General features: G+C 43.1%; 9 protein-coding genes and 1 pseudogene across 10 annotated transcripts; 7 read left to right on the forward strand and 3 right to left on the reverse strand.

The window, feature by feature from the left end:
* Positions 1 to 590: 590 nt before the first annotated feature.
* LOC135427176 (farnesol dehydrogenase-like) lies at positions 591 to 1,422 on the forward strand (annotated as a pseudogene).
* On the forward strand, positions 1,371 to 2,083 carry LOC135427204 (uncharacterized). The gene has a single exon (XM_064680660.1). It carries the CDS (start codon positions 1,491 to 1,493, stop codon positions 1,710 to 1,712), a length of 222 nt encoding a protein of 73 aa, XP_064536730.1. The 5' UTR covers positions 1,371 to 1,490; the 3' UTR covers positions 1,713 to 2,083.
* Positions 1,819 to 2,842, forward strand: LOC135427200 (PSME3-interacting protein). Its single transcript, XM_064680655.1, has 3 exons — positions 1,819 to 2,083; positions 2,143 to 2,303; positions 2,364 to 2,842. The coding sequence occupies exons 1-3, from the start codon at positions 1,819 to 1,821 to the stop codon at positions 2,736 to 2,738; spliced, it is 801 nt and encodes a 266-aa protein (XP_064536725.1). The 3' UTR covers positions 2,739 to 2,842.
* Positions 2,736 to 5,119, reverse strand: Ns2 (nucleostemin 2). The gene is made up of 3 exons (XM_064680646.1): positions 4,804 to 5,119; positions 4,065 to 4,743; positions 2,736 to 4,003 (listed from the first exon to the last, which is right to left on the reverse strand). The coding sequence occupies exons 1-3, from the start codon at positions 5,011 to 5,013 to the stop codon at positions 2,844 to 2,846; spliced, it is 2,049 nt and encodes a 682-aa protein (XP_064536716.1). The 5' UTR covers positions 5,014 to 5,119; the 3' UTR covers positions 2,736 to 2,843.
* Positions 5,120 to 5,682: 563 nt separating this feature from the next.
* POSH (Plenty of SH3s) lies at positions 5,683 to 9,414 on the forward strand. The gene is made up of 6 exons (XM_064680643.1): positions 5,683 to 6,160; positions 6,224 to 6,332; positions 6,427 to 8,164; positions 8,223 to 8,384; positions 8,446 to 8,718; positions 8,780 to 9,414. Exons 1-6 carry the CDS (start codon positions 6,047 to 6,049, stop codon positions 8,952 to 8,954), a joined length of 2,571 nt encoding a protein of 856 aa, XP_064536713.1. The 5' UTR covers positions 5,683 to 6,046; the 3' UTR covers positions 8,955 to 9,414.
* An 8-nt stretch (positions 9,415 to 9,422) lies between these two features.
* LOC135427206 (uncharacterized) lies at positions 9,423 to 9,908 on the reverse strand. Its single transcript, XM_064680662.1, has 2 exons — positions 9,748 to 9,908; positions 9,423 to 9,609 (listed from the first exon to the last, which is right to left on the reverse strand). The coding sequence occupies exons 1-2, from the start codon at positions 9,798 to 9,800 to the stop codon at positions 9,489 to 9,491; spliced, it is 174 nt and encodes a 57-aa protein (XP_064536732.1). The 5' UTR covers positions 9,801 to 9,908; the 3' UTR covers positions 9,423 to 9,488.
* A 56-nt stretch (positions 9,909 to 9,964) lies between these two features.
* LOC135427205 (uncharacterized) lies at positions 9,965 to 10,537 on the forward strand. Its single transcript, XM_064680661.1, has 2 exons — positions 9,965 to 10,295; positions 10,362 to 10,537. Exons 1-2 carry the CDS (start codon positions 10,185 to 10,187, stop codon positions 10,455 to 10,457), a joined length of 207 nt encoding a protein of 68 aa, XP_064536731.1. The 5' UTR covers positions 9,965 to 10,184; the 3' UTR covers positions 10,458 to 10,537.
* Positions 10,538 to 10,704: 167 nt separating this feature from the next.
* On the forward strand, positions 10,705 to 12,578 carry Rab4. 2 transcript variants are annotated; one of them, XM_064680657.1, is made up of 5 exons: positions 10,726 to 10,743; positions 10,825 to 10,947; positions 11,021 to 11,101; positions 11,340 to 11,672; positions 11,754 to 12,578. In XM_064680657.1, exons 2-5 carry the CDS (start codon positions 10,932 to 10,934, stop codon positions 11,963 to 11,965), a joined length of 642 nt encoding a protein of 213 aa, XP_064536727.1. In that variant the 5' UTR covers positions 10,726 to 10,743; positions 10,825 to 10,931; the 3' UTR covers positions 11,966 to 12,578. The 2 variants fall into 2 exon arrangements, with proteins under 2 accessions (XP_064536726.1, XP_064536727.1); XM_064680656.1 differs by having other exon boundaries at positions 10,705 to 10,947.
* A 226-nt stretch (positions 12,579 to 12,804) lies between these two features.
* Dcr-2 (Endoribonuclease Dcr-2) lies at positions 12,805 to 22,227 on the reverse strand. Its single transcript, XM_064680642.1, has 9 exons — positions 21,721 to 22,227; positions 21,528 to 21,658; positions 20,252 to 20,429; positions 19,294 to 19,604; positions 18,529 to 19,231; positions 17,439 to 17,993; positions 17,208 to 17,382; positions 14,973 to 16,630; positions 12,805 to 14,635 (listed from the first exon to the last, which is right to left on the reverse strand). The coding sequence occupies exons 1-9, from the start codon at positions 21,739 to 21,741 to the stop codon at positions 13,199 to 13,201; spliced, it is 5,169 nt and encodes a 1,722-aa protein (XP_064536712.1). The 5' UTR covers positions 21,742 to 22,227; the 3' UTR covers positions 12,805 to 13,198.
* A 165-nt stretch (positions 22,228 to 22,392) lies between these two features.
* Tbce (Tubulin-binding cofactor E) lies at positions 22,393 to 24,715 on the forward strand. The gene is made up of 5 exons (XM_064680648.1): positions 22,393 to 22,722; positions 22,783 to 23,255; positions 23,312 to 23,735; positions 23,792 to 24,074; positions 24,135 to 24,715. The coding sequence occupies exons 1-5, from the start codon at positions 22,627 to 22,629 to the stop codon at positions 24,428 to 24,430; spliced, it is 1,572 nt and encodes a 523-aa protein (XP_064536718.1). The 5' UTR covers positions 22,393 to 22,626; the 3' UTR covers positions 24,431 to 24,715.
* Positions 24,716 to 24,817: the final 102 nt, after the last annotated feature.

Below are 24,817 nucleotides of genomic sequence, written 5' to 3' on the forward strand. Positions count from 1 at the left end.
GTTTCCTATTGAGATATTAATAAATAATACAAAATAATAAATGTACACATAAGCGTTTATCTGTCTGTGAGGTCATTAAAGAAATGTTTTTTCTGCTATATTATGGGCATCGAATATGTGGATGCTGTTCGTTTAATAAACGCGCCAAAAAATATATGTATGTAGATACTGACAGCGTTCCTCTAGTCTACTTAAGAGTGCCAACCTCTTTTTGTTCTATAAAACCCAAATGGTTATGTTTTTAATGTTATAACCCTCTACGGGGGTTTTGAATTAAGATCTTTCGTATATTTTTACCTCCGTTAAGCGTTTATCTCAACAATCTGAAGCTCGAGCATTTTACACTCAATAGTGCAGCGACTTCAGCTATTTTTTAGCTAAATATGGCTATTCTCAACCGGAAACATTTAAGATTTGAAACTGGTTTAAGTATTTTTTGACGTTGATATAAGATGTAGGGAAAAACTTGTTTAACTCCAATTAGTGATTTAGCTCCAATCGATTTAGCTATTTTTAACGATAGAAACAGCAACTTTTTGAAGCGGCAGTTGCCAGCACTGCTCAAATCGGTTACGCGCCATCGGGTCGTTTACGAGCACTATGACAGACGACTAGCGACACTTTGTAAAAATATAATATATTTGTCTTACCCACGCAAGTGCTTGGAGCCGACAACTGGTTAGACTATAAAGGGGGTTCTACCTTCAGTTGTTGCATTTAAAGAGTGGTATCCACCCCACTATCATACATTGTGATAGAAAATAAATAAATAAAATGGAACGCTGTCTGAATCGTGTGCCAGGTGCCAGTTGGTGGCTAAGAACATGATAGTTCTGGGCGTGGCACGTCGGGAGCAGCGTCTCAATGAGCTAAAGTTACAGCTGCCAGCGGAGCAGGCGAAAGGCTTCAATGTACGCCCGTGTGATGTAAGCGTCGAGCAACAGGTGATTGAGACATTTGCCTCGATAGACAAGACGCTGGGTGGTGCCGATGAGTTGGTCCACATTGCGGGCATTCTGCGCCAGAAATGCATCACCAACGAGGCCAAAGCACTCGCGAGATCTTCCTCTCGCTGGAGCGCCGCAAGTTGGATGATGGCCATGTGATCATCATAGAAAGCGTTGCCCGACACCGTGTGCCATTTTTGCCCTCAAGTTCGATTTTATTATTATTGTTAAATGTAAACAGATTATATGGCAAGCTTGCGATGAATGTTTACCTAGGTCAAATTTCGTAATTATTATATTAATTTGTTTACCGAAAAGAGATACATGTTAGATAATATACAAACATAAACTAATTCTTAGTGTCTAAAGCATCTAGAATCATGGTTTAATCTAAGTAGCTTTGACGTTTCCAGCATACAGTTCATATCAGGACCTGGGAGGAGTTGACAAAACAGTTCGAATCACATATCTATAAAAACATATGCATTCTAACAGTAGTAAATTTTTAGTTGTGACGAACATTTATTACACAAGTTCGTTAAAATGAGCGATACGCCTAAGAATTTGCAAGTCAATCCGTATTTCGTATTTCTCGCCCAGTTTCGTGAAAATCTCAAATCACGGGGCTTGACGAACATTAAAGCCACAACTGTGGCTCAAATGGCTGGTAAGAAGTGGCGACAAATGAGCGACGCTCAGAAAGCCATATACAGTGGGATTGCACAAAGGAATCGTGAAACACGTTCGCGTGGCTACAGCGTTTAAGCATAAATCTAAAAAAAATGTTACACAGAGACAATTCAAAATTATATTGTTGGCGCGTCTATTTCGGCACAGTAATCGTTTTTAGCCAATCGATGACAAAAAAAGCATGTTTATCAACACTACCCAAAGGCGACAACACATTTTCCATATAGTAATCCATTTGCATGAAATTAAAATGAGTTCCGGATTTGTTACTGAATCCGAGGCAGCAGAAGCACGCCAACGTCGCCAGGAAGAATGGGAACGCGTACGGCAGCCCGAGGATCCTATGGAGAGACCCGAGGAACCGTACGACGGACGCTCGCTATACGACCGCTTAAAAGAGCAGAAAACAAAAAAGGATATGGAATTTGAAGAAGCGCACAAGCTGAGTAAGCTCGGGTGATTAAACATGGAATTCAACAGTAACTAACTAATTATTAATATACAGAGAACCTAATACGTGGCCTAGACGATGATGAGGTTCAGTTCCTGGAGCTTGTTGATGCTCACAAAATGAACGCTGAGCGTCAACAAATGCGTGACGAGAAGCTGGAGCTGGAGGATTTTCGCAATCGAGTTGAAAAGCTGCAGGAGGAGAGCGTAGATAAGGTAGTGTGACTTGACTTTCCATTGCCACCAATAATCAATAATAATTGCTTAATAAATCAGAAACTTCAAGCGGAGCTGAAGACGACAGCCAAATCTGTCGGTGCATCCGCCACGGCGCGCAATACACAAAAGTCACTGCTGGGACAGGGCATTAAGCGCAAAAATGGTGAGTTGCCCACAACCAGCAAGGTGTCCAAAACGGAGCAAAAAACACCAGCGGAGAAATCAGCAGCACCAGCAACAATTAACATCAACACAACCAAACACGATGTTGGCGGTCTCAAGTGCATCGCCATACTCCCAGGCATTGGTTCCTACACCGAGTCGAGCGATTCTGAGGCGAGCACCGATACCGAAGATTACGACCACGATAAGAACAGTCTGGTGGATTTGTGTGGTCGCAAGATACTAAAAAAGAAACAGTGCGCCGAGTAAATCGGTTTCTTTTGTATTCATTTGGGGGCAACAGTTTTATTGGATTCTTAATTATAATGTTTAGCGTTTGCTGCAGCGAATTATACAACCTAGAGTTAAACAAAGCTACGTATCCTTTTTCTTGTTGCGATTGCGATTCTTCACATTCGTTGCCTCATAGAAATTGCTGCCAATTTTCTTGCGTTTCTGGCTGCGTTCCAGAGCGCGCTTCTGTTTGGCATTGAGCCGTGGGGCCTTGGCACTACTGCTGGGTCCATCGTCGTCATCGCTATCGTCCAACTCATCGGAATCGCCTGGCTGCACCTTGGCTATGCGGAATTTACCCGACGATGTGATGGCCAGCTGTTGTGCCTTCTTGGTCTTGGCTTTCTTGTGCACCACACGCTGCAGATCCTCATTGTATTCGTCCTCAGAGTAGAAATCGCTGGCACCATCACTGGAATCTTCCTCTTGCTCTGGATTGACCAGGCGCGCCTTTTTGCGTGCGGCACGCTCTGCTTTCTGTTGCTCCAGCAGCTCCAGGTCAATGTGATCCAGTTCGCGCTCATCCTGCTGCTCATAATCCAGACCCACTCGAATTTTACGGAAGTCCTGAATTTGCTTGAATTCGCGTGCCCGCTTCACAGACTCGCTAACAAATGTGGGCGCCTCTGATTTGGCATCCGCATCTTCAGCAGCAGCGGCCTCTTCCGCAGCAATTGTTTCCTCCACTGCTGGTTTGCCCTCTTGTGATTTGGGCGTAGCAAAGCCCTCGGGTGGCACATAGAAAGGCAGCTTGCCGCGCTGCCAATCGTTGAGCACCATGCGCGCTGTTACCGTTACGTCCGGTTCGCCACCTTTCAACAGTTTACCCGACTTTTTGGCTAACTGCTCCAGGAAGTGTGTGGATGTCGTCCAGTTTTCTATTTTGTAGTTCTTTGCAATGTACTCCTTGCGCACGCGCTGCAACACTGTTTCCACATAATCCTCCGGATTGGTGACCAGCTCCACACGCACCACGCCTTTCAGCACCTTCTCTGTGTCCGTTTCGGCAGAGGGATAAACCACGCCGGGACAATCGATGAGGAATATGCGCTTCATTAGCGTTATGTACTGCCAAACTTTGGTTTCGCCCGCAATGGGTGCTACATTGCAAACCTTTTTGGAGCGCAGCGCATTAATCACCGAAGATTTGCCCACATTTGGATAGCCAATGAAACCCACGCTTATTTGCTTCTTATCAATGTGCAGTTTGCCCAACTGTCGGAACAGATTGATCAGAGCGCCTGTCAAATATTTGGGATATATTATTGCATGCAAAATGTAAATGCATTTCCATTGACTTACCTTTGCCAAAGGGATGCTGGAGCGAGGCATGAAATGCTATTGTGGGATACTCGGCACTGAGGATTGCCACCCAGCGCTGTGTCACCCACACAGGCACCAGATCTACTTTGTTCAATATGAAGAACAAATGTTTGTGCGGCTTCTCTTTGCGCAAAAACTCCTCAATATATTTGGAGCGTGTGCCCAGGGGATCGCGGGCATCGAGCACCTGCAGCAACACATCGGACGCATCCACAACTTTGTGAAGCTCGTTCCAAATGCGTTTACTCTGGCCCGCACCAAACACCCAATCACGCACAGCCTTCTTTTCGCCCGTGTCCTCCCGTATGAGATCCACATCTTTTGTAGAATCATATTGATCGGCCTGCTCATCCGCTGCACGGCTCAAATCCTCTAGATCGCGCACCTTAAGGCTGACACGCTTCCGTTGCTTCTTCGGCCCAAATACGCTGTCGAAGCTCTCCGTGTCCAACAGATGAACGCGTTGATACTTGGAGGCCTCGTTTAGCAGCGTTACCGGCAATTGGGAAGGTTTCATTATGACCTGATAAGGATCCTTAACAGCCTTGCCAATCTCATCCTGAAACTTTTGCAACGCTGTTTGTGAAATGACACGCGAGTTGCTGAACCATTTTGGAGTCGGCTCCACTCTGGCCATCGTTCCAGCGGGCAGACGACCCTAAAACAACAAGAGTTGATTACCTTAACCATCCTGAACGGCGCAAGCTTCCGGGCTTACCTGAAATGGCGCTGGGGTAAGAATTTTGCCAGTACGATCGCGCTTTGCCTTAAAGTTGCGATACATCTGCAGGCGCTTGATGGTGCCCTTGGTACGCGGGTGTGCGACACCTTTGAGGCCACTTGTTGGTCGCTCTGGATTCATGGAGTGGTTGGAATGGTTAAATCCCTGCGTCCGGGGCTTGCCCGTTGTGCTCCGTACTTTCGGCATCTTTGTTTTGTTTGATTAACGTGCGGTTTAATAGAATTTAAGCGCTGTTCTTACAGCACGCACGTATCAAAACAAACACGTTCCGCTCGTAAAAGAGAGGTTAGGTTGAAGGAATGTTTTTATTTCTCTGAGATATCGATATCTACAATATATTACTTATCGATATAATTTACAATATATATTTTTTCATTATGGGATTTAAAAGAAATTCGCCAATGCTCTAAAAAGTGTTCCGAATCTAAAACAAGTTTTATTAGAAGCTGAAATCAAAACAATTTTTAATGAAGTATTATAGTGCATAAATATTTAATATTATTTATTTGCCGCAGTAGTGCTGCCAGTCCCATGCAACTACAGTCAACTAAATAGATTTGGTCACTCTGTTTCTTATACGCCGCTGTACATTGCAATAGACACAGCACACTACATAGGACAATATCAGCAATGTTTTATAAAAATGTAGGTCCAAGGCACATATATATGCTGCAAGTAGCTGTTATATATTAATTATATGCTTGTAAATCTTTTCAGAATATCATTTAAAAATGGATTGAATAAGTGCACATTGGCAGGTGTTTCTATATTATTGGCCTGCTATGTGGCTCAGAAGTAAGCTGGTTTGTATCCGTGTGGCTCTATACATATCTGTAGTTGTATATTTCAATAATGGCCACGAGCTGCACGCTGGCTGGCGTTTATAAAGTAGAATTTAAATAACCTGCACTTTTTTTTAGTTACAAACAAAACAGTGAAAATGTAGTTTAAAAAATTATTAAAAAGTAAAGTGTAGTAATTAGTTGCAAAAAGCCAAACAATTCTTTTGTACATACATATGTATGTATTTCACAAGCTCGCTTGTTTGCTGTGTACGTGTGCGCGGTGTATGTGTGTGCGTGTGCTTTTTGGAATGTTGCTTTGCACGAAATTCAAATTGTGACCATCCTTGAGATTTTGTGATATAGACGGAGACCGATAGAGAGAGAGGGAGGAAGACTATTAATTATGCAAAATAAAGCGATTTAAACTAAATCAAATGGACGAGCACACATTGAATGACCTGTTGGAGTGTTCGGTGTGTCTAGAACGCTTAGACACCACCTCCAAAGTATTGCCATGTCAACACACCTTTTGTCGCAAGTGCTTGTTGGTAAGTATTCTCTTATTATTATTGTTGTTGTTGTAAATTATATGCTTTTTGTTTGCTCTCTAGGATATCGTGGCCAGCCAGCACAAGCTGCGCTGTCCGGAATGTCGTGTTATGGTGAATTGTCGCATCGACGAGCTGCCGCCAAATGTTTTGCTGATGAGAATTTTAGAAGGTAAGTGTGTTGTGTGGGCGTCGTCAGCCCATGCTTATAATTTGAAACAATTGTGGGCAGCCACGTAGCTAATACTTTACTCATTACTCAATAGGAATGAAACAAAACGCTGGCAAGAGCGACACTAAAAGCGAAGAGTTGCCACTGCCAAATGCAAATAAAACACAACTGCAGCCGGAGTTGCCCCCCACGCAAATAACCCAACAGCAGCAGCAGCAACAACAGCAAAAACAACAACAAATATCACAGCAGCAACAGCACGCCCAACAGGAAGCACTGCAAACGGCGCGCCAAAAGCAGCGACGTTTCCTATTGCCGCACGCCTATGCGCTATTCGATTTCGCCAGCAGCGAAGCCAGCGACTTAAAGTTTAAGAAGGGCGATTTAATATTGCTAAAGCAGCGTATCGACAACAACTGGTTTGTGGGCCAGGCCAATGGCCAGGAGGGCACATTTCCTATTAACTACGTTAAAGTAGCCGTCGCTCTGCCCATGCCACAGTGCATTGCCATGTATGACTTTAAGATGGGCCCGAGCGATGAGGAGGGCTGCTTGGAGTTTAAAAAGAGCACCGTTATCCATGTTCTCCGCCGTGTCGATCATAATTGGGCTGAGGGACGCATTGGACAAACAATTGGCATATTTCCCATTGCTTTCGTGGAGCTGAATGCTGCTGCTAAGAAGCTGCTGGAGAGCGTTAGTTCGACCAATCCACTGCCACTGGCGCCACCGGCACAACTGATGCAACAGCGCGCCCTGCCGCCGGTGCCGCTAATCGATCCCACCCACAACTCGAATGAATCCAGCACGGGTTCCTCTAACAGCAATTCCTCGAACAACAACAGCAGCAGCAGCAACTCGAGCTCCACATGCAGCTCCAACAATTCCAGTCCTAATCATCAGTCGCTGCCCAATACGCCACAACATGTCGCAGCTGCTGCTGCTGCTGCTGTGGTAGCTGCCGGCGGCGGTTCAGTGCGCTATCGTGACAAGGGCGCCAAGGAGAAACGCCACTCGTTAAATGCTTTGCTGCAGGCGGCGCCGCTTAGTTTGCTGCAGACGAATCGCCACTCCGCTGAGATATTGAGTCTGCCGCACGAGCTGAGTCGTCTGGAGCTTAGCTCGCAGCAGGCAAACGCAGCCGCCACCGCAGCCATAACGCAGCCGTCGCAGACATCGCGGGTGCTGAAGACCCACGTGCATCAACAACAATTGCCGCCAACACTGCCCTGGGGCTACCTGGCGCTATTTCCCTATAAGCCGCGTCAGTCCGACGAGCTGGAGTTGAAGAAGGGCTGCGTTTACATTGTCACCGAACGCTGCGTGGATGGCTGGTACAAGGGCAAAAACTGGCTGGATATAACGGGCGTTTTTCCGGGCAACTATCTGACGCCTTTGCGCACACGCGATCAGCAGCAGCTGATGCATCAGTGGAAATATGTGACGCCCTCCACAGATGTAAATGCGACCCCGCCGGCGCAGTCGCTGGATGTGCGTCTAAGTAATATGCTGCCCACACAGCCACCAGACTTGCCGCCTCGGCAACAGCAACAGCTGCAACCCACGCAGTCAACCACCAGCTGTTCCGTCTGGACCAAGCCCGTGGAGGCGCTTTTCAGTCGCAAGTCCAGCGGCAGCACGGATAGCAAACCGGACAATGCTGGCAGCAGCTCTGGCGCTGTGGGGCTTATGCGACGTTTGACGCACATGAAAACACGTTCAAAATCGCCCGGTGCACCACTGCAGCAGCAGCAACAGGCGCCCAAGGAGACCACCAGCACAACTACTGAAGCCAGCGTTAAGGCGGCGCCATTGCATCCAGTGCATGTCAGGTTTGTGTGAACATGTATTATTTTGCTAGGCTTTCCCAGCTAATGCGTCTTTTTACAGATCCGGTTCATGTCCAAGTCAGCTGCAGCAAAGTCAACCACTGAAGGAAACAGTCGCAGTTTCAACGCCTTCCACTGGGGGTCCACAATTTCAGCCGAACAGCAGCGTTTCCTACGGCTCGCAGCGCATCAAAAGCAACAAAGAGCGACCGCATTTGCTTTGGTTTGTTTAGAAATTAGATTCACGTAGAGAAATCACAGCTAATCTCGTTTTCCCACTGCAGCGCTAGACAATCCCTGGATGCGGCTACATTTCGCAGCATGTACAATGCTGTCTCGCCCCCGCCGCCCGCAACAAGCCATACGCAAGCCAATGCACAAACGCAGCTGCATGCCAACATGATTATAGCGCCCAATCATCGCAAGACTCAGAGCCTGGACGCGGGTCATGTGCTCAGTGGCAGCAATAGCAACCTGAACACCAACAGCAACGTTATAACCGAAGCGGCCATTAAGGCCAGTGCCACCACGAAATCGGTATACTGCACGCGAGAGAGGTAACTTTATTATTAATTTGTATTATTGACTTATGTTTAATCAAATGTATTTGCATTGCAGTCGGTTTCGTTGCATTGTGCCCTATCCGCCGAATAGTGAAATCGAGTTGGAATTGCGACCAGGCGATATTATCTATGTGCAGCGCAAGCAGAAGAATGGATGGTATAAGGGCACACATGCGCGCACTCATAAAACTGGTTTATTTCCAGCTTCCTTTGTGGAACCGGATATTTAGCTTAGTGCACATTCCTTGAAGCATTTGTGTTCAAATTTCAAATTCCACACAAATACACACACATTTGTCAAAATTCATTTTTTTGAATCGCCGGTCGATTTGTGCTTCCACAAATGTTTACAACAATCTCTTCCTCTTTACGAAAAAGAACTATTCGAATACAAATGCTCGATTATGTAGTTTTTATACGATTTTTAATCAAATTAGGCTAGCCAATATATTAAGCAAAAGTAACATTGTACTTAAGACAAAACTAAATGTTAAATTAGATAGTGAAATCGAAATACGAAAATTCGAATCAACGAACCAACCTTTATTATAAACGCAGATTCCTTTGTAAAATCTACATTGAAATTCGTAACTAACCACTGTTATGCATAGTACTTGTACTTACACGTAAACATATACGCAAATTATTAATAAAACATATTGTGCAGCAACATGGCAAATTATAACAAAATTCAAGCATTGAATTCAACTTATTTTATTCACCGTCATTTAAACATATTTTGTTAATCTAGTTTAAACATCAGATTATTCGCTCTTGTCGAATTTGGAACCATAGATGGGCATGTACTGAAGCACCAATTTCCAGTCGGTGTAGTAGAGCAGGGCCAGGCCAGCGGCGCCTCCGAATCCTGCGCCGGAGCTAACGCTGAAACAAAAAGAATGAATAAATGTAAAATTTGTCTGAATTGCCATCTTTGGATTATGCAATGTGTTTCGCCAGTTACTCCACTCTTGCAAGAAAAGTAGCAGCAGCATAGCCATGATTTATTTTAAGTTTACTTACAAGGCTGACGCGATTTCAGCGTGCTTCTTGCCAAAGGGTAAGCGGAAAGCCATTTTATTCGGGTTTAAATAAGTTTTCCTTGCAAATAAATATTCACTAACAGATCGCAGTATGCCCGTATTGCAATACACCAAAAAATACCAAATCTGAAAGGGTCGCCCATGCCAGCTGTCATTGTCATAATGTAGCCCTGGCCACTCCAAATATTTTAAAGATTGGAGTAAATATTGGCTTTGTCTTAATTAAAACAAACAGTTGTCATTTTGGTTTATACAAAATAATTATCTGCTCCATTGCTTTTAAATAATTTTTTATTGAAAGCTTTTCATCGTTGCCAACGCTGGCAACCCTTTCAGGAGGCCTACGTGATAACAACAATTTGTCATAGCTTGCATTTGCGTTAAAATTCTTATTGCATTTAAATTAAATAAATAAAAATGAATGTGGCTATTTTTGGCGAGCTAAACTCATTTGAGCTGCTTGTTCTCAGCAGTTTAATGCCAGCCGTTTTTATATATTTGTGGACGTTGATAACCGGCGATATTAAGGTAAGGCAGCCCACAAACTATCTGATGGAAATTGGACCTAACATATGTATTAATATTTGTTTTCAGAATTTTGAAAACAGCAAGATAGCTTATTCAGTGTACACGGCAAAGGATCCTATTAATTGTTATCAAGACTACACAGAAAAGAAGAAGGATTCATAGGCGCTTTTAGATTGACCTTAGAAGATAAGAAAGCCTGCTAAAAAATACTGTATTAAAGAATCATTAATGTAACAAGATAACGCGTATTTACTTATATATGTGCAGCTGATATATGCTTAAGCAAACAGTTTTATAATTTAGGCATGCCACTTACTATAAAGTAAATATTTTGCTTAAAATGAACTTATGAACTATAATAAGAACTAACAAGTTCAGTTCCAGTGCAGTTCGCGATGTTCATGATTCATGTTCAATTGTGCATGTGTGTGTGTGGTATGTACTGCAGGTGAACAACAACAGTTTCTAGTTAAAAACAATACGAAAAGTTTTATAAATATCAAGTTTCGACTTTCCCGACTTTTTAAAGCATTCTTGCATAGGCAACTCGGGCACGTATAGGCTAAAAAAGAGGCTTAGCCACCACATTAGCAACAAACAACAAAGGAACAACACAACGACGCAAAAACAAATAACATGTCTGAAACATACGGTTTGTCACACTTTTCGCTCGTAACTGGAATTAATTGTTAATTGCATTTGTATGTTGTTTGCTCAACTTTCAGATTACCTGTTCAAATTTCTAATAATAGGTAGTGCGGGCAGCGGCAAAAGCTGTCTCTTGCATCATTTCATCGAAAGCAAATGTAAGTTTAACAAACACTTTGGCAGAAACTGTATGGTAAATATATTGAAGAGTGCATCTTCGATTCCAAAAATGATATATATTTATGTATACTGTATTGCAAAATGCTGACTCAGTACATTATTGTACACATATATTTTGCTTGTTTCCATGTGGTGATAACACTATATATAATTTACAATATCGGCCCGTATTTATTCTTCAGATATTTTTATCTCACGACTTACATTTTTCTCCAGTTAAAGACGACAGCTCGCACACGATTGGCGTCGAGTTCGGCTCGAGAATTGTGAATGTTGGCGGCAAATCGGTGAAGCTACAAATATGGGACACAGCTGGCCAGGAGCGTTTTCGTTCGGTGACACGCTCCTATTATCGTGGTGCGGCTGGTGCTCTACTGGTATATGATACCACAACGCGGGATTCGTTTAATGCTTTAACAAATTGGCTAAATGATGCACGCACGCTGGCCAGTCCAAATATAGTTATATTGCTGGTAGGCAACAAAAAGGATCTGGAGGAGGCGCGTGATGTTACATTCTTGGAGGCTAGCACCTTTGCCCAGGAAAATGGTGCGTATATACTAAAGAGAACTCATGAGAAGACGGCAATTAACCAATCATTGCGTTTCTTTTATGTCCAATACTGTGTAGAGCTTATATTCTTGGAGACGAGCGCCAAAACGGGCGAGAACGTCGAGGAAGCTTTCCTCAAGTGCTCGAAGACCATACTGGCCAAGATAGAGACAGGCGAGCTGGATCCTGAGCGCATTGGCAGCGGCATACAGTACGGTGGGACAGCGCTGCGCAATCTACAGACGCGACAGCGCAGCATCAGCAAGCCCGATTGCACCTGTCGAGTGTAGATGTTTTGGGAGTACTTCACCCAGGTCGCTTAGCATGCACGCGAACAATATCTGTGTATTAGTTTAGGCGAGCAAAAATAATCTCATTTAATTTCTAACTACTTGATACGAAACCGCATTAGCCTTAGTTATATGTACGCGTGTTTGTGTGCGTGTGTCTTTCATCAGCACTTGTGCGGTCAAATACTGTTTTGGCCCACTGTGCAATGTTTCTTCCCAATTTTGTTAAAATTGTTAAACCCAATCTGCTGTGCAATTTGTGGCATTCCAAGTTAGTTCGCTTAATTTGTTTTTTGATTTAATTGACTCTACTTCAATTGCTGAATTAATTGTACAAGTTTTTCTTTTAAAACGTTACTTATATATTGTAAATTGTAAGCTTTTCAATTATTGTAAACCAGTGGCGGGCCCAAGCGATTATAAAAGCGATTAACAACTGGAACCGGCCAGTTGGTGTCTGAATCACCAGCGGACGGATTGATAATTAACATAAATGCGCCCAGCATTTTGTAAATAAGCGGCGTCAAGTTTGTTTGACAAAGCAAATTGTAAAGAATTTTAAAATGAATAATAATGCACGCGGTAAATAAAAGCGCAAACTAAATAATTAAAATGCAATTAAGGTCTCTCGAGCGTTGAAGTTGTGCACTTATTTAGTGCTGAGCCCGGGCCTAGACTTGTTTAGACTCCAATTTGCCAGCCATACCTCGTCTTTGAATATGAATTTATAGTCAAAAGAATGGCAAACAAAAATAGCTAATATAACTATATTCTGCCAATTTCCAAATTCTTCCAAACCACATAACAGTAAAAATTCTCTTCAAGCTCTTGGTGGACAGTTTTATACATACATATAGAAATTGATTAATATATTTTGGTTAACATATTTGAAATTTTTGGATATTCATTTGTTGCATGAAGGTTCTCAAATGTCATTCACGGATCAGGAATATTTGATTTAATTTTAACTAAAACTGAACAATTTAAAGCTGATTAGAGCTTTGAACAACGTTTATGTACATAAATAATTGCAAATATTGTATAAAAAATTTATTGCATAGCTAAAATGATTACAAAAAATGTATTTTTAACAAATGTTTCGACGTTTAAAGTAATGCACATTAGAAATTCCTAAGGGAAAACATATAATTCGAATTCTACTTTACAAGTTACTGACAAACTGAAAGTTATAGAAAAAAAAGATAAAAAAAAAACTAAAAAATAAAATTGGACTCATGCCTCGCATTTGGCCAATTTTTGGAGTGCATGCTTGGCAGCTGAGAGCTTGGCCTGCTTGCCATTGTTGCCGAATCCATAGACCTTGATGGTCTTATCCATGCATATGAACTGGCAGGTGACCATAACTTGGTTATTGTCCATGATGGGCGGGCCAAAGGTAGGCTTCGCCAGCTTGTGCTCGAACAGCTGACGGATGGGATTTAATGGCACATTGCGCGAGAATTCGAGCAGTTCGGGCTCAAAAAGTCTGTAGACCACTTGCCAAGTAGTATTTAAATCACGGCAGTCCAAATAAACGGCGGCTATCAGTGCCTCCAGGACATCACCCAATGCCTTGGGCACATCCACATTGTGCGAAATGTTGAATTCGCCCACGTGCGGCTCATGAGCCCCATTAATAGCGAGCTTTTGATGTTTTGCTGCTTCGGCCAGCTCCAATTCGTCATCGGAGTCGAGTGGCTCAGGCTGCACATCGCTCTCCTCCATGAGAATGCGCACTTGGTTGGTGACGCGATGATTCTGCGACTCCTGGAACTGCACAAAGCTCTGAATGGACTCCGTGAGCAGTGCGTTCTCGGCCAGGATGAAAAAGTGGAAACGATGACGCACACAAATACAAGCGAGCGTCGTATTGTTGACCAGCGCCGAGCGCAGATCCGTCAGTTGACCCGGCGTCATCCGTGTCTTGTGCTCGAATATATATGCTGAGATGAGGAAGTCCAAGATGGCATCGCCAATAAATTCTAGCTCCTGGTAGCAGCCCGTCAAACGATTTGTCGGATTTGAGGGATGTGTCAGCGCCTGCAGCAGATAGGCGCGATCACGGAATGTATAGCCCAGATTCTGTTCCAAATGCTGATGGTTAATCAAAAATCCATCCACTTCGCGCTGCGATATATTTGTCCGCATGCGTGCGCTACCCAGGTGCAGGTCCAGCAATTGGGTCAACGGCTTGCCAATGTCCGACTTGCAGATGCCAAAATATTCAAGCATGCGGAAGCCGTGCTGCAGACCATAGTTCTTCACGACCACGCCCAACAACGCCTCCAGCGTATCGGCAATCAATTTGTCCGGCATCTGGACCAATCCCACACAGAAATTGATCTCGCTACTAAAGTCCATGCCCGCATGATGTGTATACTGATTCGCTTGGCAGCCATCCACGAAACTGCGATAGACATGTTCTCCGCATTTGCCATTACCGAACACCTCCTCCTCGCTAATGCATAAATTGCGTATATTGTGCGGCCCCACTAGCGCAGCCAATTCCGGTTTCTCCTTCCACAGCGCCAGCACATTCTGGGGCAGACATAGGCCGGGCGGCAGCCAGGTGTACTTCGGTGTGAACAGAGTGCTGCAAATGCGAGTGGGTATATCCGTTTCGCTGAGGCAGTACAATAGATTACGATTGGAGACCAGTGTGGACTTCACCTAATTGAGGCATTCAATTCAATCGAGGAGAAGGAGAGGCGGCATTAATGAATAGCAAAAAATGTCATAATATGTCTATATAATCATGAACACTTATCATGCACAAAGTGCTTATATAATATAGACATAGTATTTCTATCTTAATCAAATATTTTAATCGTGCTTACTAATCTAGCTTCCAGTTAATCGGAGTGTGTATAAATACATAAGATTCAGTTGTAAAGTCAGGTCTTGATTGGAATTAAGGCTGCAAGCCGGTTTTGAAACAAGCGTGTTCCAACCGGAAATTCTGATTTATTTATTTATTTATTTTTACTAAGAAACGAACTGTACCAACCTGGGTTAAAATGCCCTCATTCCAGTCCGGATACTTGTTGGCCAAATAGAGCGTGGCGCTGAGCTTGAGAAAGCAATCGCCGAGCAGCTCGAAACGCTCCATGTCAAAGACATCAACGCTGCCCGCATATGTGATGGCGGCAAGGAATTCGCCCTGCTCTGCCGGCGTTATGTGCTCATTGGAGATGCTGCGCTGTAGGACCGACAGCTGCACCTGTTCGACCCGCCTGCCATTATCGCCGCCGGCGGGTAGCAGGGCGGGCAGCTTATTGTCGCTCTTCTGACAGCTGTATATGTTGCCCTCGCGCATTTTGAACTGGGTCTGGGTCCAGAGCTCTTTATCCTCATGCTCCAGTTTGTCCAGATTGAGCAATTGACCGCTGGTAAAGTTATAGAAATAGGAGAGCTCGACGGGATACGTGGACATGATGTTGCGCGCAATGTCCAACGGCTCCATATACTTTTGCCACGGCACCTCCAAATCGGTGATTTCCAGTTTCTCCATGGCCATCTCGACGCCTTTGGTGGGCAGCGGCTCTAGAACCGGACGTGGCTCCTCGTACTCATCAGCGTGCACGGGATTGCCCTGATGATCAACATTGCGGCGCAGCGAACAATCAATTTCCAATGGTCGTGGTCTATAGTTGACGCCATTCTGCGGCAATTTATCCAGTCCGAGATACTTGTTAATCCGTACACGCAGCGTCTCGGCATGCAACATATAGTATATGCGACGCAAAATGCTGGGCAGAAAGATCAGCTTCACCCACAATTCGCCGGGAAAGGCAAAATTGAAGCACAGTTCTGGTATGAGCATCACCTTGGCACGCGCCTTGCTCTGTGCCGAGGATTTGGTGCGTTGCTTCACATAAAAATTCAGCTGATCGGTCAATTCGCGCACCTCGATCAGGAAGTGTTGCTTGTGGACAACATCGCCAATATAATTGCTATATTTGGCCATGGTGAACTGATAGTAGCTCTTATCCTGCTGCTTCTCCTCCATCATGCTCATGGGCGTCAGATCTGTGTGCACCTTGGTCACTAGCATGCGCTTCTCATCATAGTTGGCATACCATTGCGTAACAACCTTGCCCTCGTAGTCCTCGGGCTTTGGTGGCGGCATTTGTTTGCGTTGTGCCAAGCTGATGGCCTGCGCCCTGGGCAGGCTCTGGAATTGCTCTACCAGGGGCCAGTCTATGCCGACGCCAGGCGTCGCCGAGAGCGGCACCACCAGAAATGTGTGCTCGCCACCGCAACGATCGAGCATAAAGAATGGCTGCCAAATGCGCAGCAGATCGCGAAAGATCATAACATGGAAATGCTGCAGCTGCTCCAACTGTTGCTGCTTCTCAATTGTCAGCTCTAGCGGCTGTTCCGCAACATGCACATGCATCTCGCCCTGATGGCTGAACAGCGGCATCGTGGCCAGACGCGGCAGACGCTTTCTCAACAGCAGGGCATAGTTGCGACGTGTTTGGAGCGAGTCGTACATGTGACGTGTATATTCGTTCCGGTCGTATTGCGCCTCCAGGACAATCTCATAGGCGTAGCAAACCTCACCCACTCGCGGCATGGCATCATTTAGTTCCGATGGGCATTTCGTTGCATACGTTTTCATATTTGTTTTCACCTGTTCACGATCCCTGCGCTTAATGGTCACTGGAAGGGGGGAAAACGTTACGAATTAGTGAATCCGATATACGCAAGCATTTACCATAGATACTTAAAAACTAAGGGTAGTCTCAGAGCCGGACAAGCCAGAAAATCTTATTTTAAATGGAAAAAGGCCAACAAAATCCCAACAACTACTAAGGGATCTCATTATAGGTCTGCCTTCCGGACTTGAATCTTAATAACTTTAATTCTTTCAATATAAAATAATAAAATATATGAAGAGGAATTGCGTCGAACAAAATACATTGTTGAAGATCTATATGCATTTAAATTTGTATTTTCCACATTTCATTTGCTGAGAGATCCATCACTGAATTTGTTTTAAACGGAAGTTCGAAATTATTCTTGCTTTCTATATACCAAATATTAGATCAGTACTTAACTCGGTTGTTATGTTATGTTAGAAGCATAGAGAAGCTGGAATGGGTTTAGACTGTTTACAAATACTGTCCAAAAAGTAAGCTTTATACATTTTTGTGGAACTTTTTCGATAGTGAAATATGAGTGAGTATATCTGAAATTTTCAATCAGTGACAGGTAATCTGTAATTTGCATTACGCACCATCATCGCCATACTTTTTCCAGTGCTCAAAGTGAAAATTGGCGATCTCGGCAACGCGTTCGTTAACTGTTGTGGGCAAAAAGCGCTCATTGAGTTCGCCCAAGGCGTGCAGTTTGATGCAGGCCTTAAAAGCCGCCGAGATCTTGGCCCAGCGGGCACAAGACATGGGATCACTCTGCAAAAGGAGAAGGAAAATTGGTTTTGTGCTATAAATATTCCGTTCTGGCTTACATAAATGGATTCGCGTAGCGTGGAATTCAGTGGTAAAGTGACGGACACTATATGCCTTCTCTGCCAATCTGAAGTAAATTTTTTCACTTCCTCTGTCTCTAGCAGCTTAAACCAAGGCAGCACAATGCCAAACGCATCCGATGGCATCTGCTGGCAATAGCGATGCAGCAGAGCCAGTGCGCTGCTGGCCAGCAGCACGGCGCCATTCTTGTTGACGAACGGCGGTATTTCATCCTGGAAGTGCTCGTTCATCTCGTCCATTTGCGGATCCGTGCGCTCCAGCACACGATCCTTCAGATATTCGCCTATCTCGTCATGTGCCTTTCGATACTGATGTATCTGCTCTGATATCTTTTGCCGTTCCATCTCCGATGAGAACAATATAAACGACGAGTCCTTGGAGCGTGCCCGTCCTTTGGTCTGCACATACATATTGAAGGTTTTGATCGGATCCAGTATAATCACATAGTTGCAGGCCTGCACATCAATGCCCTCCTCCAGCACGCTGGAGCATATCATCATGTTGGCTTCGCCATCGCGAAACTGTTGAATGGCCTGCAGAATGAGAAAGCAGAAGAAATCGGAGTCAATAATCGATAACATAGCGCATGGAATTCTGTGTGAATCACCAGATTCTGATTCAATCACGATAACAAAGAAAACGAAAATGAATAGGAAAAGCACGTACGCCGAAAGGGAGCACAGTTTTTATGGCTCGATCGTTATGAAATTTTCAAGAACCAAATAAGGTGTGCTATGATGTGTGTACATATTAAAGCACAAATCTTTAGCTAAAAAAAATATATTTTTTAATTTCCGATCCCGATTCCGATTAAGGTTTCCAAATAATGAAATATAATTAATTTGTGTCTACTCCACGTTTGTGCGTGTTGCTAGCGCTTAGAATTTTCGAGTAAAGTTTCAAGTCTCATTAACGATATTGCGGTCATGGAGAGAAGAAGGTATCAAAATAGCTAACTTGTTCTGCTTATGATATACAGGAATATATATTCCTTAAATATATTCCTCTAGCTGTTGTAGTTTGCGAGGTCGACGGGCATAAAAGTTTATTTTCGAGGGGGCTACTCACCGATTTCTGCCAGCGACGCTCAAGAATGCTCTCGAAATCATGAAAAATGCTGTTGCGTCCAACCATAAACTGTGGGAATAGCGAATTGCGCAGCTCGGGCGTGGCGGCAATAAAGTTGAGAAGCAGCCCATAGATGCATTTACACGTGTAGCGACGCTCCACAAAGACCAAACAACAAATTTCCTTGGGATCTTTGTTGGCAAAGGCTTTCTTTAAATAATGCAAAAACATTTGCACCTTGGGTGTAGAGAAGTTCATGATAACCTCCTCGGAATTGAGCTCATCATCGGACATCTCCTCATCGTCGAGCATGTCGCGCAGCTTGGCAACCAGCGCGTGGCGTATACACTCGCAGAGCGTAATGACAGCACGATACATGTTTCGCATGGAGAGTGTCTCGGCCTGGCGGCGCTTAATCTCGAACTCGACCAGCACAGAAACGATGGCAATCGAGCCTGCATAGACGCCATAGTTTTCGATTTGGAATAGAAAGTCATTAAGTACTGTCTTAATGGCATTCTTCTTGTTCGGTTCGCGCTGCAAACGCATGCCCCTCGACATGCGCACTGGTTGATGGCCAATATCGACGAGATCCATCGCCTTATAGAAGCTCTCGATGTTGCAGCGTATGCTATCAATTATTTCCAATTTCTGTACCACCGCTTTATACGTGATTAGACATTCCCGTGGCTTTGTCGAGTGACTGAAAGAGAGAAAGTAGAAGAAGGTCAATATTTATTAGAGTGCAGAAGTGTGTTTGCTTACAGTATTACATTCTCCATTTCCTTCATGTCGGAGACGGTGACAATGTTGCCACGATATGTGGTCTCCAGTTCCTTTAACTTTTTGCCCACCTGCTTGATTTCATTGCCCTTGATTAGAACGCCCGTCAGACCCACGACCCGGGGCAGCGACGAGGTTCCCGATTGCATTTGAAACAGTCGCATAAACTCATGATACGGATGCGCACCGGTTCCATGATGACACTCATCTATAATCGCAATGCTCACCGACTTCAGTTCCATGTGCTTTTGCAGAAACAAATCAAGTATGACTTGAGCTGTGCCCACCAGCACCTGTGAAGCAGAAGAAAATGTGTTCAATACATTTTAAAAATTGTTTCTAGACAACTCTTATGTTTGTGCGCCGCGTATGTCGGCATAAGTGCTGACCATGCATCCCAGAGCCGAATGCCCGGGAGCACTGTGTATAAGACCATATATTCATGAGTACGTACTCCCTCTGAGAGCATGCTAGCCCTTAACAAAATTATGCTAAGCTACGATAAGCTCTGCCAGAATCTTTTGTTTACACATTAATATCCTTAATTAACATATTTAATGAAGAAAATATTTCATCAGCTAAACAATTCTTGATACAGCAATAATAGAAAATGGATTAATAATATTTAAAATAGATTATCTGGTAATACTATTTATTGGACAGCTGAAATTGTTTACCCGTTGATTTTACTAGAAAGTTACGAAAAGATAAGTCCGTTTAAAATCGGAAATGCACATAAGGCGGGCATATCTGCTAATAGATAAGAAATATGTTGTATGACTCATGTGTCGATACGTGATTGTACTTGTAAGTAAAAATCTAAAAGGAATGATATTTTTGTAGAATCGTAAGATTATATGCTCTTGCAGAATATTGTAATATGAAACCATAAAGAAAGAAATATTTGATATACATATATGTATATCCGTTGTGTACTCACTTGATTGTCACGTATTTCGTCCGCCCATTTGGAACGATTCCAATTGTCGGTGCCCTGCTCGCCGACATAGAATCCAACTTTAAAATTTGTAAACTTTTTAACGTAGACGGCCTGCTGGCGGGCCAGCTCAACCGTATTACAAATAAACAAAGCTCGCTGGCCCCCCTCCTCGATCGATCTGCAATATGTAAACAAATACGAGCGCTGGAATATACTATAGCAATTTATGATCATATATATGTAGACGACTACAAGTGTGTGTGACTCGAAATGTGAAGCCAGTTTTAATGTGTTTCCGGATAAGACGACATCTCGGGTGGCCTATACGACCCAGCAGCGAGTTTGCCACAAACTGTACCAAAAACGGGTGTCTTAGTTTACGAATAGTACATTGCAACTTTTATGTTACATAATGTCCTATTTTTGCAACAATTGCTATTGCTTATATTATTTGCGTAAGTTTATATAATAATTTTGAGCGTATATGAAAAAAAAGAATCAAAACTATAATTGTATTAGTAATTATTAAATGATTCCTTTTCATTAGATTTTTTACATTATAACAACTAAAGGAACCTGACGACAAAAAATGTGTGTCAATTGAAATGTGAAGCCAGTTTTGATGGGTATCCGGATAAAACAACATCTCGGGTGGCCTATACGACCCAGCAACACGTTAGTTTATCAATGGTACATTGGAACTTTTATGTTAAAATTGTTTTTTACTATTTTTGCCACCATTTTTATTGTTTTTATTATTTCTTATATTTGCTTTAGTTTTTAAAAATTTTTAATTTTAATTTATAATTTATTAAAATTTATAATTTATAATTGAAAATGAATCCGAATTTTAATTATTTAAGTAATTTTAAAAATGTTTCCTTTTAATTAGATTTGTTACATTATGACAAAGGCAAAGGTACCTGGTACAGGTAGTTCTAACTAATTTCAAATTATAGATAACTGTTCGCATTTACCTGCGATAAACGTCAATTTTAAGCTTCGATTTCGGAGCACAACTGGCAGTTTATTAAAGCTAAAGAGCACAAAATTAGTTTATTATTTAGACGTTAATAATTACGAACTTAGTAACAATCGGGCAATAAATCGGAAATTGTTAAAAACAATTCTCATGAAGATTGTGAAATGCATGCGTTCGCGTTTGTGTTTGTGTAAGAATTGTTGTGTGCAGGGTATCTCTTAGCAGCACACTCATTTGTTCTTTCATAAAATGTTTTTTAAATTGGTTTTAGACTTGTAGTTAGTATGCACTAACCTGTCCATGTTGTGGGAGAAGCGCTTCAGTGCCAGGATGGCCACGTATGTTTTACCCGAGCCGGTGGGCAAATAAATAATGCCATTGCGTCTAGTTATGTACTCAACCAGGCGCAGTTGATAGCCGCGTGCCTAAAGCAAAGCATGCAATTTAAATATGCGAATTTTTATTTTATTTATTGGGCACTAAATACCTCCAATTTATCATCCGCCATATTCACGTTCACTTCTCCGAATTAAAATCTGCTTCTACTGCACTTTACCACTGCCAATTGTAGACTGAATTCTTAGGCGAAGGGCGCACACAAATGCAATTCCAACACAGACGCAGAAGTGTTTCGGACGCGACTCGTTTCGTATTTCGCTCCTTCGTGTTTTCTTTTTAGCTTTTCTTAAAGTTGACGTGGCACTTACTGTGATATGGCGGCCCTCACTCTTGACGCTTTCAGCGTTGGAGAATTCGTATTTTGGGGATGTACCGCTTTCTAGCGCACAGCTACACCTGTTTTTATACACAAGTGTTTACATACCGGTGCGATCGTTTCTTGGCAGCGTTTGAGTGTGCGTCGTGTTCACTTTAACAAAGACGTGCCTTTTATTATTGATCATAAATGCATTTATAAGTTTAACTATTTACAATTGTCCTAATTCAAACAAATAATAAAAGGAAAAATATATGTGACAATCGAACTGCAAAAAAAAACCCATCCGCTCTTGCGTGTGACTGTATCGTGAAAATAAAAAATACTCCTATTTAGAGCTGACAGCTGCTGTGGGAAATATCGTAAAATGACTATTGACAGATTATTTGTTAAGCGATACTTAAAGTCTTGCTCCAGCACTAATTGCCAGCCCTGGATTTCACAGCCCTGTTTTGTTTACTGTGAGTCAATCACTCCAATAATAAAGAATTTTCCATTTCGTTACAAAATTGAAGCTGAAATTAAATTGCATGCATATTTTAAGAATGTTTATGTGAATTGCGTGCAACAAACGCTGTCAACAGTGTAAAACAAGATACAATTACCAAACGTAAAAAGCTTGCTTGCTGTATATATACACAAAGTAGAAGGCGCTGTAAAACAACAAAAACAACAACAATGGTTGGAATCATTGATGAGGCGCAGCTGTTTTATCCACTAGGCACACGCATCAAAATAGCCAACAATTATGGCACCGTCAAATACGTGGGCGAGGTAAGCTTTGTTACAAATATGATTTCCAATGCGTTTAAGCAACTAACAATTCCGATGCAGGTCAGCGGCCACCTGGGTACATGGCTGGGCATTGAGTGGGACGACGGGATGCGGGGCAAGCACAATGGCACTGTCGATGGCAAGCGTTATTTCCAAACGCAAATGCCAACAGCTGGCAGTTTTATACGCCCCGGCAAACTGGGACCCTGTGCCACGCTGGAGGATGAGGCACGGGAGCGTTATCTGAATTACGATTCTAAAAATGTGGACCCATCTCTGATACGCGAGGCTCAGGCCTCTATGCAAGCATCGCTTTTCGAAGTTGTGGGCATGGACAAGATTGCGCGCAAGCAAAGCAAATTTGAACAGCTGACGGAGATGAGCGTGGACGATACTCCAGTGAATGCAGCCGGCTACCTGAAGGATCTGACGCAGCTGACAACGCTGAATGTGAGCCACACGCTCATTTGGAATTGGGAGATTGTGGCCAGCATAACACAGCAGCTGCCCATGCTCAGCAACTTGAACTTGGGGTAAGTTGCTGTCTTTTCTTTAACTGTAACCTTTTTACAAATAACTTTTTTGGCAGCTCCAATCGGCTGGTGTTGCCTACAGAGACACAAATCAGTGAGCTGGCCCCAGCATTTCGTCACTTGAAACACATTAATTTGGGAAATTGCGGCTTTACGGATTGGCAGGATGTGATGCAAACGGCGCTGCTATGGCCGGACATTGAATCGCTTAGCTTGCAAGAGAATGCACTGAGTCAACTGGATGTGGTCGACTGCAATCGCATTTTCAGGCAGTTGCGTGAACTGGACCTGCATCGCACCAAACTAATGGATTTTGATCAAGTGTGTAAACTGGGCAATATTCGTACCTTGCGTTTCCTCAATCTTATTGAGAACGGCATTGAGCAGCTGCAGCTGCCGGACTGTGAGCCGCAGGCAAAGCTAAATATGTTTGTATCGCTGGAGCAGCTGAGCTTAATGCAAAATCCCATATGGAATGAGGTGAATAACAATTCAAATTGAAATCATTTCTAGTTTTAAAACTTGGTTTAAATCAGGCTGAGGCATTCAACGAGCTGGACAAATTGCCACAATTGAAGCGCCTAAATAAGACGCCGCATTTGAAGTCGAGTTTCGATGAAATGTTTTCCAAGGCAGTGGCCAGCATAGCCGGCATACAGTTTATCAATAAGGCAAAGGTTACAGCGGAGGAGCGACGTGGAGCCGAATACGATATATGGAAAAAGTATGCATTAGACTGGCTGCAGGCAACCAAATTGGGCGCCGATGCATTGCGCGATTTCTACAAGAAACATCGTACCTATTTGCTGATTGTTAATAGTAAGTTGTAATTCAATGTTATAACGATGCGATTTTTAAACTTCCCTCTTATTGCCACAGAATATGGATCGCCAGCTGATTTTGTGCCGCGCATTCAAGCCAAACAATCGAATCTCATTAAAGTGCGTATACAGCACCGGCAGACGGGTGAAGTTTGGGAAAAGAAGGTGCCCCGCATGATAACTGTGCAAACATTACAAGGACTGGTCATGAAGCGTTTTCATATAGCCGGAGATACGCCGCATCTGTGCTATATAGATGCCAAACATCCGGAGCTTGTGGTGCAATTGGAAAATAGTGCTAAAACATTGGATTTCTATTCAGTACAGGAGCACGATACAGTTTTGGTTGAATAGTGCGGCGCTATAGAATGCAATGATTTTCAGACGTCCCTTTACTTCAGTAACCCCTAATTTGGTATTTAATTGTGGTATTTTAGCTGTAAAGCAAGCACAAAACAAATTCAAAAGACGTGCATGTTGAATTATATTATATTAACTGTGACAGCCTTTGTAACCTATGCAATGCAAAATTAATAATGTTAATGTTAGGTACTTAAGTTCAAATTCCGCTTTTCGATTATATTTATATTCATTTTTGTTTTGTTTTTGCAAAGTAAAAAGGAACGTTTATTAACCAAATCCTACAGCTATCTACTTGCTAAAAATGGCTATATTTAAGGGTTTCCGGCTAAACAGCCAATATATTAAAGCAGCCCAGATAGCTTATTTAGCTAATTTAAA

The sequence above is a fragment of the Drosophila montana genome, unplaced genomic scaffold (genome assembly GCF_035044405.1).
Source record: "Drosophila montana isolate Dmon_TW-CO22-7 unplaced genomic scaffold, ASM3504440v1 contig_2127_1, whole genome shotgun sequence".
NCBI classification, from domain to species: Eukaryota; Metazoa; Arthropoda; class Insecta; order Diptera; family Drosophilidae; genus Drosophila; species Drosophila montana.